At 39.8% G+C, this 15,000-nt stretch overlaps 1 protein-coding gene across 1 annotated transcript in view; it reads right to left on the bottom strand.

Moving 5' to 3' along the window:
* Positions 1-15,000, bottom strand: part of gmip (GEM interacting protein) — a 57,238-nt gene that overhangs the window by 29,641 nt on the left and 12,597 nt on the right. The window contains exon 5 of the mRNA XM_061982039.2: positions 8,033-8,158. Coding sequence (XP_061838023.2) covers positions 8,033-8,158 — 126 coding nt within the window. The remainder of the gene's footprint in view (positions 1-8,032; positions 8,159-15,000) is intronic.

The raw sequence follows: 15,000 nt of genomic DNA, 5'->3' as shown, positions 1-15,000 counted from the left end.
AGCCTCTGTAGCAGAACCTCCAGGTTCTGTAACAGCTTCTTCCCTCAGGCCATAAGACTCTTGAACGCATCATAATAATCCCCTCAATTCCACCCCAAAAATGGATTAACTGGCTGGAATATAAAGACAATATAACATACATCCATAAACGTGGATGCATATGCAAAAGTGCAATATATTTATCTGTACAGTAATCTATTTATTTATATCTGCACCTTATTGCTTTTTTATCCTGCACTACAACGAACCAATGCAACAAAATGTTGTTCTTATCTGTACTGCAAAGTTCAAATTTGAATGACAATAAAAAGGAAGTGTAAGTCTAAGTCTAAAAACATTATTTGGTAGAACAAATATAACATCTAATAAAAAAAATTATGTTGGCTCCAGCTTACATACGGCCCAATGAGATTAAGCAGTAAAGAAAATGGATGGATAGTGAAAAGATTATGAAATAAAAATTGACTCACTAAAAAAATGCATTAAATGTAATGTAATTCTATCTTAGTCCATGTACACACTCCGTGTGAAAACTGGCCAATTCATATTTGTGTAAACCAGGCATGGGCAATTTTTTTGACCACCCAAATAATACAAAAACTCAAAATAATGTCGGATTGAATGCTAAAAACGTTATGACAGACCGCCTTAAAAAATGGAATGGAACTTAAAATGTTTCTATGAACAATAAAACACGGAATATTGACAACTAGAAATGTCCGATAGTATCGGACTGCCGATATCGACCGATAAATGCTTTCAAATGTAATATCGGAAATTATCGGTATCGGTTTCAAAATGATCAGTATCGGTTTCAAAAAGTAACATTTATGACTTTTTATAACGCCGCTGTGTACACGGACGTAGGGAGAAGTACAGAGCGCCAATAAACCTTAAAGGCACTGCCTTTGGGTGCCGGCCCAATCACATAATATCTACGGCTTTTCACACACACAAGTGAATGCAATTCATACTTGGTCAACAGCCATACAGGTCACACTGAGGGTGGCCGTATAAACAACTTTAACACTGTTACAAATATGCGCCACACTGTGAACCCACACCAAACAAGAATGACAAACACATTTCGGGAGAACATCCGCACCGTAACACAACATAAACACAACAGAACAAATACCCCGAACCCCTTGCAGCACTAACTCTTCCGGGACGCTACAATATACACCCCCCACTACCCCCTACCCCACCTCAACCCCGGCCCCCCAACCCCGCCCACCTCAACCTCCTCATGCTCTCTCAAGGAGAGCATGTCCCAAATTCCAAGCTGCTGTTTTGAGGCATGTTAAAAAAAATAATGCACTTTGTGACTTCAATAATAAATATGGCAGTGCCATGTTGGCATTTTTTTCCATAACTTGAGTTGATTTATTTTGGAAAACCTTGTTACATTGTTTAATGCATCCAGCGGGGCATCACAACAAAATTAGGCATAATAATGTGTTCATTCCACGACTGTATATATCGGTATCGGTTGATATCGGAATCAGTAATTAAGAGATGGACAATATCGGAATATTGGATATCGGCAAAAAAGTCATTATCGGACATCTCTATTGACAACATATGAACATCACACCCCCTCTCGATCGACATATTTTACAATCAAGCGAAACGCGTCAAAAATGCAACAAACACATCGAAATATCAACGTGAACGGTAAAAAAAAAAAAAACCCACCTACTATCTGATACATCACTAAGCTTTAGAACTTTGTTGTAAAAATCCCCTTCCGCGTCTGTCCCTGACACCCACATTTCAGGCTCTGGAAACACTCTGTGGAAACGTTCCCCACCCACACTGCTTGGTGCCTCGTCTGAGCTGCTGTGACTTACATTACCATAGTAACTAATTAGATGACCATAGTAACTAATTAGATTACCATAGTAACTAGTATATCAGGCAAAAGCGCAGATTCCAACCATTGAAATACTTTGTATTAGGGTTGTACGATATACCGGTCGATATTAGTATAGTACCGCCATACTAATGAATCATATTCGGTACTATACCACCTTTGAAAAGTACCGGTCCGCGCCCCCTTCGTCGTCACGTCATGACATTGCTGGTTTTACGAGCAGAGGAGCATGTTCGGCAGCGCAAAATCACAAAGTACTTACAAGCAGACACAGTGTGTAGACAGAAAAGGGAGAACGGACGCATTTTGGCTTAAAAAGTAAAGATAAAGGTCAAGTTATTACACTGAAACACCCTCAGAAAGAGGTGCTTTAAGACATGGCTAGCTAGCTGTGCTTCTAAATCACTAATCCTTGTCTCCATGGCGACAAATAAAGTAAGTTTCTTACAAGTATCATTATCACTGGAGGACGAGGAATAGCTAAACATGCTTCACTACACACCGTAGCTCACCGGCATCAAAATGTAAACAAATGCCATTAGTGGATCTACACCTAACATCCACTGTAATGATATCAAGTACAGGTGCGTATCTAGTCGATACTACTATGATTACATCAATATTTTTTGGCATCACAACATCTTTCAATGAAAAAAAATGTATATTATGTTTATAAACTCAGTAAATATGTCCCTGGACACATGAGGACTTTGAATATGACCAATGTATGATCCTGTAACTACTTGGTATTGGATTGACACCCAAATGTGTGGTATCATCCAATACTAATGTAAAGTATCAAAGAAGAGAAGAATAAGTGATTATTACATTTTAACAGAAGTGTAGATAGAACATGTTAAAAGAGAAAGTAAGCAGATATTAACAGTAAATGAACAAGTAGATTAATAATCCATTTTCTACCACTTGTCCTTAATAATGTGTACAAAATAATAGGTGTATAAATGACACAATAGGTTACTGCATATGTCAGCAGACTAATTAGGAGTCTTTGTTTGTTTACTTACTACTAAAAGAAAAGTTGTCTAGTATGTTCACTATTTTATAATATAAATATGATACAACCATATCACACCAATTCTCAAATCCCTTCACTGGCTTCCTGTACCACTCAGGATTGAATACAAAGTCTCCCGACTAACCCACCAGTCCCTCAATGGAAATGCCCCCCCTCTACCTCAAAGAACTACTCACCCCCAAATCCTCCACACGACACCTCCGCTCCGGACAGGCTAACCTCCTCCAACCTCCGAGGACAAAGCTACGAACAATGGGAGACCGGGCTTTCTGCTCCGCCGCTCCCAGTCTGTGGAACGCTCTCCCTGACCACCTGAGGGCACCACAGACTGTGGATGCTTTTAAAAAAGGCTTAAAACCCCAATTTAATTTATTTTTTTTCAGCCTTTTTTTTAGATGTATGCATACTAGTTTTAGCTATTTGGCTGTTCTAGTTTTTTTTTTTATTATCTTTTTATTTGTATTATTATTTTTGTATTATTATTTTTTTATACACTGCAGCACTTTGAGGTTGTTTACTCAATGTAAAGTGCTTTTTTACAAATAAAATCTATTATTATTATTATTATTATTATTATTATTTATTTAAGGACAAACTTGCAATAATAAACATATGTTTAATGTACCCTAAGATTTTTTGTTAAAATAAAGCCAATAATCCCATTTTTTGTGGTGCCCTTTATTTAGAAAAGTACCGAAAAGTACCGAAATAATTTTGGTACCGGTACCAAAATATTGGTATCGGGACAACACCACTTTGTCTAGTTCAGGGGTCGGCAACCCAAAATGTTGAGCCATATTGGACCAAAAATACAAAAACAAATCTGTCTGGAGCCAAAAAAATTAAAAGCCCTACTACATACAGATAGTGTGTCATGAGATATAAATTTAATTAAGAGGACTTAAAGGAAACTAAATGAGCTCAAATGTAGCTACAAATGAGGCATAATGATGCAATATGTACATATAGCTAGCCTAAATAGCATGTTAGCATCGATTAGCTTGCAGTCATGCATTGACCAAATATGCCCGATTAGCACTCCACACAAGTCAATAACATCAACAAAACTCACCTTTGTGCATTCACGCACAACGTTAAAAGTGTGGTGGACAAAATGAGAAAGAAAAAGAAGGGGTATAAAACACGTCCTAGAAAGTCGAAGAAAGTTATACATGTAAACAAACTAAGGTGAGTTCAAGGACCGCCAAAATTAGTAGGACAAAACGGCGCTCCCCAAATACTCGAATCAGTGAAGCATATTTAATACAAACAGTGTGCTTTATAACAATTAGGGAGGTTTGTGTCATGTTTGTCCTCCTACAGAAACCATATTAACACAAAAAATATATTTTTTTGCCCTCATCTTTTTCCATTTTTCATACATTTATGAAAAAGCTCCAGAGAGCCACCAGGGCGCTGGTCTAGTTGAAGACTTATGGTCATGTGAAAACATCATAATGGCAGCTTCCCTTTCCATCTTAAAGATCTAAAAATTTGGGAATGTCTGGCGGGCCAGATTGAAAGGCTTAATTTGCCCAGGCCTGGTGTAAACAATCAAGTAAAACCAACCAAAAAATATGACCTAAAAGTCCAAAAAGACTATATAATGAACAGTAGTAGAATAATGCTGATGTCACCTCCAACAACCCTGCTGCTAATCCCTGCTCTAATCCTTCCGGCGTGTTCCCTCTGCGTCGCTATCAGTCATGCCTTGAACTTGACATCCAAACCTGCTTTCTAGATCATCACACGCTCAGTCAGGGTTAGAACCAACTCCGTATTTCAATCATTTTTGGTCGTAATAGCCAAACGTCCCAATACTTTAACTCATACACTGCAAAAAGTCAGTGTTCAAAAACAAGAAAAAAAAATACAAAAATGAGGGGTATTTTATTTGAACTAAGCAAAATTATCTGCCAATAGAAGAAGAAAATTGGGCTTGTCAAGACTTTCCAAAACAAAATTAACTAACTTCAATGAACCCAAAAATACCTTAAAATAAGTATATTCTCACTAATAACAAGTGCACTTTTCTTGGTAGAAAAAACAAATATGAGACCTTTTTGCTCAATATGTTGGAAAATATTCTTAAATTATCATTATCTTGACATAATGATATTATATTTCTTGAAACCAGCAAACTTATACTAAAAACTAATTTATTGTTCTTAATGGAAAGGCAACAAGGCAAGCGCTTATTACTCTCGGGGTCTCCTAGCAGCTCAGGCAAATCATATTGTCTAAAAATGCATTTTTCCCTCGATAACATGACATCATCGCGCCAAGTGCGTGTTCTTTCAGTCAATTAGTGCACATATATACAGCCCGGACCCCGGCCAAAATTTTTTTTATTGTAATTTTGAAGAATTTATCTGAATGTGCATGAACTATTTCTGTTCAAAATTGATTGAAATGTCAAATGTTAAATGTTAAAATATTAACTGTGAGTTTACTGTGTAATGGCCATAGGGTCCATCGAGGCGTATATATATAATAAATATTGCCAGTCACAGTTAACTTGTACTCAGCTGGGAAAATAAATATATATATATACTTATTATGTCATCCATTTACTTATTATAAACTGTTACATTTTTAATATAAACATGATTATTTGATACGCCTGTAACAGGATCCTCATTTTTTACCTTTTTTGTGGACTTTCCATTGGCCTGTGGAGACAGACTCTTTTTCCAGGAGGACTTTGAGTTGGATGCGCAGACGCGGTACCGTGAGTATGCTGCGGCTTCCAAACATTTAATCGCTTGCCTGTACGTGCATGCCTCTATGTGCATGTCACGTACGTAACTTTGGGGACTTTGGGGAAATATATGTGTTATATGAACTTTGGGGAGGTGAATGGTACTTTGGGCTGTGGGATTGAGTGTTTTGTGCTGGTGTTTGGTTTGTATTGGTGGGTTATATAGGGACGGCGTGGCGCAGTGGAAGAGTGGCCGTGCGCGACCCGAGGGTCCCTGGTTCAATCCCCACCTAGTACCAACCTCGTCATGTCCGTTGTGTCCTGAGCAAGACTCTTCACCCTTGCTCCTGATGGGTGCTGGTAGCGCCTTGCATGGCAGCTCCCTCCATCAGTGTGTGAATGTGTGTGTGAATGGGTAAATGTGGAAGTAGTGTCAAAGCGCTTTGAGTACCTTGAAGGTAGAAAAGCGCTATACAAGTACAACCCATTTATCATTTATTTATATGGACGGGAGGGGGAGGTGTTTGTTATGCGGGATTAATGTGTGGCATATTAAATATAAGCCTGGTTGTGTTGTGGCTAATAGAGTATATATATGTCTAGTGTTTATTTACTATATTAATCATTCCCAGCTGAATATCAGGTCCCACCCGTGACTCCTTAATTGTGTAGTGGCAGAGACACCCGGAGAACTTGGGTGCGTTTGTTACAACTGTACTGTGCCAACTGTACTACTATAGGAGTACGTATTTTCTATTGTTTCATTGAAAATAAAACAGCAAAGTCCATTTGGCTGTCATCTGTTTTAATCATGAGACACATTTGTGTCAAAATCATGATTTTTTTTTTTTGCATGCTTGAAATAAGAAATTATTACTTTAAAAAAGTAGTTTTATACTTGTGAGTGTTGATGACACAGCTTTGCAACAGTTGATATTCTAGTTTCAAGCATGTTTTACTCAATATAGGTCATCACATCTCAGCAACAAGCTGTAATATCTTACTGAGATCATTTAGGACCAAAACCCTTAAAGGCCTACTGAAATGCGATTTTCTTATTTAAACGGGGATAGCAGGTCCATTCTATGTGTCATACTTGATCATTTCGCGATATTGCCATATTTTTGCTGAAAGGATTTAGTAGAGAACATCGACGATAAAGTTCGCAACTTTTGGTCGCTGATAAAAAAGCCTTGCCTGTACCGGAAGTAGCAGACGAGTAGCGTGACGTCACAGGTTGTGGAGCTCCTCACATCTGCACATTGTTTACAATCATGGCCACCAGCAGCGAGAGCGATTCGGACCGAGAAAGCGATGATTTCCCCATTAATTTGAGCGAGGATGAAATATTTGTGGATGAGGAAAGTGAGAGTGAAGGACTAGAGGGCAGTGGGAGCGATTCAGATAGAGAAGATGCTGTGAGAGGCGGGTGGGACCTGATATTCAGCTGGGAATGACTAAAACAGTAAATAAACACAAGACATATATATACTCTATTAGCCACAACACAACCAGGCTTATATTTAATATGCCACAAATTAATCCCGCATAACAAACACCTCCCCCCTCCCGTCCATATAACCCACCAATACAACTCAAACACCTGCACAACACACTCAATCCCACAGCCCAAAGTACCGTTCACCTCCCCGAAGTTCATACAGCACATATATTTCCCCAAAGTTACGTACGTGACATGCACATAGCGACACGCACGTACGGGCAAACGATCAAATGTTTGGAAGCCGCAGCTGCATGCGTACTCACGGTACCGCGTCTGCGCATCCAACTCAAAGTCCTCCTGGTAAGAGTCTCTGTTGTCCCAGTTCTCCACAGGCCAATGGTAAAGCTTGACTGTCATCTTTCGGGAATGTAAACAATGAAACACCGGCTGTGTTTGTGTTGCTGCAGTCGGCCGCAATAAACCGCTTCCCACCTACAGCTTTCTTCTTTACTGTCTCCATTGTTCATTGAACAAATTGCAAAAGATTCACCAACACAGATGTCCAGAACACTGTGGAATTTTGCGATGAAACAGACGACTTAATAGCTGGCCACCATGCTGTCCCAAAATGTCCTCTACAATCCGTGACATCACGCGCTGACGTCATCATACCGAGACGTTTTCAGCAGGATATTTCGCGCGAAATTTAAAATTGCACTTTAGTAAGCTAACCCGGCCGTATTGGCATGTGTTGCAATGTTAAGATTTCATCATTGATATATAAACTATCAGACTGCGTGGTCGGTAGTAGTGGGTTTCAGTAGGCCTTTAAAACAAGTAAAACACTCTAACATAAAATATGCTTAGTGAGAAGAATTATCTTATCAGACAGAAAATAAGCAAATATCACCCTTATTCTGAGATATTTCATCTTACTTAGATGTCAGTTTTTGCAGTGTATAAGTCTGCACTCACCCAGGCTGATCCTCTTCTCCATCCAGGCCAGGAGGTCTTTGGCGTAGCGGCACCACATCTTGGCGTACTGCAGGGCCGTCTCCACGCCGTCTTCACAGTGGCAGAGCACCAGGTCGGCTTCGTGGGCTGAGAAGGAGTACATCAACATCACGCTCAGAAACACAACTGATAGTTCCCAGAAAAAGTTGACAATACGCCGCACTACTGCTTCTGCACGCCGCCATCCTCTCTCTTCTCTGCTTTCGCCATATTGGACTGGAAGCAGAAGTCAAAATTGCATATTCTCCGTAGGCGTCCTCCTCAGTGTTCCCATGTGGGATTAGCCCACAGTGGAAACCCAGATCGGCGGGAGTGACAAGCTTTACAGGATGGCCACCTGCTGGGTAACACTTTGGACGGGTTGGCTAATTAATCCCAGCCAATGGATGACAGAAGTCTGCCAAAGATCATTTCTCTTCAGACAAACTCACACTCGGGCACACTCGGGTTGTCCCGATACCAATTTTTTTTGGCAAGTTCTTGCTCTGTCAACAACAACAAAAATCCTTTTAAAAGGTCTTTAAATGCAACACAATTCCATTTTGAAAAAGCATTTGATTTGAAAGCAATGCCCTTTCTTGTAATGCATTCAAATAAATCAGACACCTTTACCTATATTTGGCCCACAATTGAATGAATATCAAATAAAAACATATACCGTATTTTTCGGACTATAAGTCGCAGTTTTTTTCATGGTTTGGCCGGGGGTGCGACTTATACTCAGGAGCGACTTATGTGTGAAATGATTAACACATTACCGTAAAATATCAAATAATATTATTTATCTCATTCACGTAAGAGACTAGACGTATAAGATTTCATGGGATTTAGCGATTAGGAGTGACAGATTGTTTGGTAAACGTATAGCATGTTCTATATGTTATAGTTATTTGAATGACTCTTACCATAATATGTTATGTTAAAGGGGAACATTATCACCAGACCTATGTAAGCGTCAACATATACCTTGATGTTGCAGAAAAAAGACCATATATTTTTTTAACCGATTTCCGAACTCTAAATGGGTGAATTTTGGCGAATTAAACGCCTTTCCAATATTCGCTCTCGGAGCGTTGTGACGTCACATCGGGAAGCAATCCGCCATTTTCTCAAACACCGAGTCAAATCAGCTCTGTTATTTTCCGTTTTTTCGACTGTTTTCCGTACCTTGGAGACATCATGCCTCGTCGGTGTGTTGTCGGAGGGTGTAACAACACGAACAGGGACGGATTTAAGTTGCACCAGTGGCCCAAAGATGCGAAAGTGGCAAGAAATTGGACGTTTGTTCCGCACACTTTACCGACAAAAGCTATGCTACGACAGAGAAGGCAAGAATGTGTGGATATCCTGCGACACTCAAAGCAGATGCATTTCCAACGATAAAGTCAAAGAAATCTGCCGCCAGACCCCCATTGAATCTGCCGGAGTGTGTGAGCAATTCAGGGACAAAGGCCCTCGGTAGCACGGCAAGCAATGGCGGCAGTTTGTTCCCGCAGACGAGCGAGCTAAACCCCCTGGATGTCTTGGCTCACACCGTCCCTTATGCCACCGAAGATGATCAAGAGAAGAATATCGACCCTAGCTTCCCTGGCCCGCTGACATCAACTCCAAAACTGGACGGATCAGCTTTCAGGAAAAGAGAGCGGATGAGGGTATGTCTACAGAATATATTAATTGATGAAAATTGGGCTGTCTGCACTCTCAAAGTGCATGTTGTTGCCAAATGTATTTCATATGCTGTAAACCTAGTTCATAGTTGTTAGTTTCCTTTAATGCCAAACAAACACATACCAATCGTTGGTTAGAAGGCGATCGCCGAATTCTCCCGTGTCGCTGGCTGTCGTGTCATTTTCATCGGTTTCGCTTGCATACGGTTCAAACCGATATGGCTCAATAGCTTCAGTTTCTTCTTCAATTTCGTTTTCGCTACCTGCCTCCACACTACAACCATCCGTTTCAATACATTCGTAATCTGTTGAATCGCTTAAGCCGCTGAATCCGAGCTAATGTCGCTATACCTTGTTGTTCTATCCGCCATGTTTGTTTGTGTTGGCATCACTATGTGACGTCACAGGAAAATGGACGGGTGTATATAACGATGGTTAAAATCAGGCACTTTGAAGCTTTTTTTAGGGATATTGCGTGATGGGTAAAATTTTGAAAAAAACTTCGAAAAATAAAATAAGCCACTGGGAACTGATTTTTACTTGTGATAATGTTCCCCTTTAAGAGTTGGACAATATCGGAATATTGGCACAAAAGCCATTTTCGGACATCTTTAGTTTTGACTTAAGAGCTCTGCCACAGAACACAGTTAAGCTCAAAAGTTGAGGTACGAGTGTACGTGAAAAAAGGCATTGCCCACACACGAGGGAGGGCATGGGCGGGCTTGAACGGAAAAACCAAAAGACTAACAAGATGGAGTATTTAGACGAGAGGAAGTTGTGTTTCAGTGGTGCAGACACACAGACGCAGCCAAAAGAAGACCACAAATAAGACGACCGAGGAAAGTGGCTTGGAGATGAATGTCGGCAGCCTCTGCCTCTTTAATACCTTCCAGTTGTCGCCGCTTCCAAACTCACTCATTAGAATTGTTGCTCTCCAGCTGTGCACTGACTGCAGTGCTTACATTACAGTCAACTTTTCGGTGTTGGGTTTGGGTTCACTTCCTCAGACACAACACCTCGCTATGCAGAAGAGTACATGCTCCTGCCTAATCGGCCTGCCTTGATCCTAATCTTGTTATAAGGCCGTAATTACCACGCGTGGCACAGTATATGAAAACAAGCCATCAACAGGAAAAGTAACAAGAATTGACGCATACGTTCATGTACACTTTGACCGGACTTCCTTGTGGTCTACAGTACAGGCCCAAAGTTTGGACACGCCTCCTCCTCATTCAATCTTTATTTCCATGACTATTTACATTGTAGATTGTCACTGAAGGCATCAAAACTATGAATGAACACATGTGGAGTTATGTACTTAACAAAAAAAAAGTGAAATAACTGAAAACATGTTTTAATATTCTAGTTTCTTCAAAATAGCCACCCTTTGCTCTGATTACTGCTGTGCACACTCTTGGCATTCTCTGCATGAGCTTCAAGCACACCTGTGAAGTGAAAACTATTTCAGGTCTCTTGAAGCCCATCCAGAGAATGCCAAGAGTGTGCAATGCATACTTGCCAACCCTCCCGGATTTTCCGGGAGACTCCCGAAATTCAGCGCCTCTCCCGAAAACCTCCCGGGACAAATTTTCTCCCGAAAACCTCCCGAAATTCAGGCGGAGCTGGAGGCCACGCCCCCTCCAGCTCCATGCGGACCTGAGTGACGTGTTGACAGCCTGTTCACACGTCCGCTTTCCCACAATATAAACAGCTAATGATCGAGGGCGAGTTCTTGGTTTCTTATGTGGGTTTATTGTTAGGCAGTTTCATTAACGTCCTCCCAGCGCGGTAACAACACACAACAACAGCAGTCAAGTTTTCGTCTACCGTAAAGCAGTTCGTCTGCCGTAAACAGCAATGTTGTGACACTTTTAAACAGGACAATACTGCCATCTACTGTACATGCATATGTGACCCACCCATAATGTGTCACATTTTTGTGTTGATTTATTTATTTTATTTTGTGGTTTGAATTCGTTTTTGGAGCTGTCATTACACATTTATCAGTATTCACATTGGTCAGTAGGGGGCAGTAGGGCGTTTCTTCCCAATTGAATGCTATCACCTGCAGACCGGAAGTGTCTTGTCATTCTGATGAGCGCGACCAGTCTGTGAACAATTGAAACGTCCTGTGTGCTTTTTCCTCCTGTAAAACAGGTTAGTTTTGGTGAATCAACTCACTGAATAATATCCATGTGATCTTTATAAGTTTAAGTACACATTCTGATGGTGGAGCCTAACTCTAAAGTGTTTGTGAGTTGTAGTTTGTATTTGTGAATGAATCCAGTGCACAGCTGCAGTAATCAATACAAAAAGGCGACGTGAGTGCGCAATGTTTATATAGGAACTTCTGATCCTAATTCAGACTCCCAAATTAGAGCTCCCATTTTCTTATTGATTTTAAAATGTATATTTGTATAATGTGTGTGTTCTGAAATAGTGACAGAGAATAGAACAAGGATGGACAATTCAACCCTTAACTCAACAATGAGTAGATGAGTGTTATGTGTGTGTATATGTGTAAATAAATGAACACTGAAATTCAAGTGTTTCTTTTATTTATATATATATATATATATATATATATATATATATATACATATATATATATGTAATACAATATATATATACACCGGTATATATATATATATAGCTAGAATTCACTGAAAGTCAAGTATTTCTTATATATATATATATATATATATATATATATATATATATATATATATATATATATATATATATATATATATATCTTAACCACGCCCCCAACCACGACCCCCGACCCACCCCCGACCACGCCCCCCACCCCCCGAAATCGGAGGTCTTAAGGTTGGCAAGTATGGTGCAATGCAGTAATCCGGGGCTCTCTGCAGGTTTCAACATGTCAAATTTAAGACTTTTTAAAGACCATCTTGAAAATAATTCAAGACCATTTCACATCCATACGGACACAAAATACAATGACAAAGTAAAATCAGAAGTCCAGAATGAATTGTAAGTAGAGATGTCCGATAATGGGGGTGTATATTGTGGCTCCCGGAAGAGATAGTGCTGCAAGGGGTTCTGGGTATTTGTTCGGTTGTGTTACGGTGCGGATGTTCTCCCGAAATGTGTTTGTCATTCTTGTTTGGTGTGGGTTCACAGTGTGGCGCATATTTGTAACAGTGTTAAAGTTGTTTATACGGCCACCCTCAGTGTGACCTGTATGGTTGTTGACCAAGTATGCCTTGCATACACTTGTGTGTGTGAAAAGCCGTAGATATTATGTGATTGGGCCGGCACGCAAAGGCAGTGCCTTTAAGGCACGCCCCCAATATTGTTGTCTGGGTGGAAATCGGGAGAAATTCGGGAGGATGGTTGCCCCGGGAGATTTTCGGGAGGGACACTGAAATTCGGGAGTCTCCCGGGAAAATCGGGAGGGATGGCAAGTATGACTGGGAGACGCAACTGCTCTGTACTTCTCCCTACGTCCGTGTACCACTCCGTACAGCGGCGTTTTAAAAAGTCATACATTTTACTTTTCGAAACCGATACCGATAATTTCCCATATTACATTTTAAAGCATTTATCGGCCGATAATATCGGCAGTCCCATATTATCGGACATCTCGAGTATTGATGCATACGTTTATGATGGCAGTCACTTTGACCGGACTTCCTCGTGGTCTACAGTACAGGCCCAAAGTTTGGACACACCTTCTCCTCATTCAATGTGTTTTCCTTATTTCCATGACTATTTACATTGTAGATTGTCCCTGAAGGCATCAAAACTATGAATGAACACATGTGGCGTTATGTACTTAACAAAAAAATAACTGAAAACTTGTTTTATATTCTAGTTTCTTCAAAATAGCCACCCTTTGCTCTGATTACTGGATGAGCTTCAAGCACACCTGTGAAGTGAAAACCATTTCAGGTCTCTTGAAGCCCATCCAGAGAATGCCAAGAGTGTGCAAAGTAGTAATCCGGGGGTCTCTGTACTTTTCAACATGTCAAATTTAAGACTTTTTTTAAGACCACCTTGAAAATAATTTAAGACCATTTCACATCCATACGGACAAAAAATACAATGACAAAGTAAAATCAGAGGTCCAGAATGAATTGTAAGTACAGTATTTTCCCGACTATAAGGCGCACTTAAAATCATTTCATGTTCTCAAAACACGACAGTGCGCCTTATGTACGGAATAATTCTGGTTTTGCTTACAGACCTCGAAGCAATTTTATTTGGTACATGGTGTAATGATAAGGGTGACCAGCAGATGGCAGTCACACATAAGAGATACGTGTAGACTGCAATATGATGGCAGTCACACATAAGAGATACGCGTAGACAGCACTATGATGGCAGTCACACATAACAGATACGTGTAAACTGCAATATGATGAGTCACATATAAGAGATACGTGTAGACTTCAATATGATGGCAGTCACACATAAGAGATACGTGTAGACTGCAATATGATGGCAGTCTCACATAAGAGATATGTGTAGACTGCAATATGATGGCAGTCTCACATAAGAGATATGTGTAGACTGCACTATGATGGCAATATGACTCAAGTAAACAACACCAACTAAATGGTTGAACTTTTACTTACCCATCTTATGCAAGCCATTTGGCTTTGCCTTGGGCTTTCGTTAAGTTTTCTCCGCTGCTATGCTTAGCTGTAACAACACTAGCTGGTAGCCTACTTTGGTTCCGTTTTAGCATCCTCAAAAATCCAAACATTTAAAAAGCAAGATTGAAGTGTATGCATGTTTTAAATAAAACTAACGTCAATATATTTTTAAGACCTTTCAAAATCGTGTTTAAGACCTTTCATGAGATTTTAGGAGAATTTTAGACATTTTAAGGCCTTGAATTCAAATTATTGGATTTAAGACTTTTTTTTTTAGACTTTTTAAGACCCCGCGGATACCCTGTAATCAGAGCAAAGGGTGGCTATTTTGAAGAAACTAGAATATAAAACAAGTTTTATATCATATTGTAGGTGTTTATTACCCTTTGCATTAATATTTTGCCGTTTGTTACATTTTTGTTGTGTTTTGCTTGATTGTAAATGATACACAACTATTGAGGAGCTGGTCTGAGAAGTAAAAGATGTTCATATGTTGTTAATATTCAGTGTTTTATTGTTCATAGTTAATATTGTAAATCCCACGTAAAAGAGGGGCGATGTTCATATGTTGTTAATATTCAGTGTTTTATTGTTCATAGTTAATATTGTAAATCCCACTTTCTTTATTTTCATGTAC

This window comes from Nerophis lumbriciformis, linkage group LG24 (genome assembly GCF_033978685.3).
Source record: "Nerophis lumbriciformis linkage group LG24, RoL_Nlum_v2.1, whole genome shotgun sequence".
Taxonomy (NCBI): Eukaryota; Metazoa; Chordata; class Actinopteri; order Syngnathiformes; family Syngnathidae; genus Nerophis; species Nerophis lumbriciformis.
Note: the sequence above shows the minus strand (reverse complement) of the source record. Positions and strands in the feature narration are given on the sequence as shown.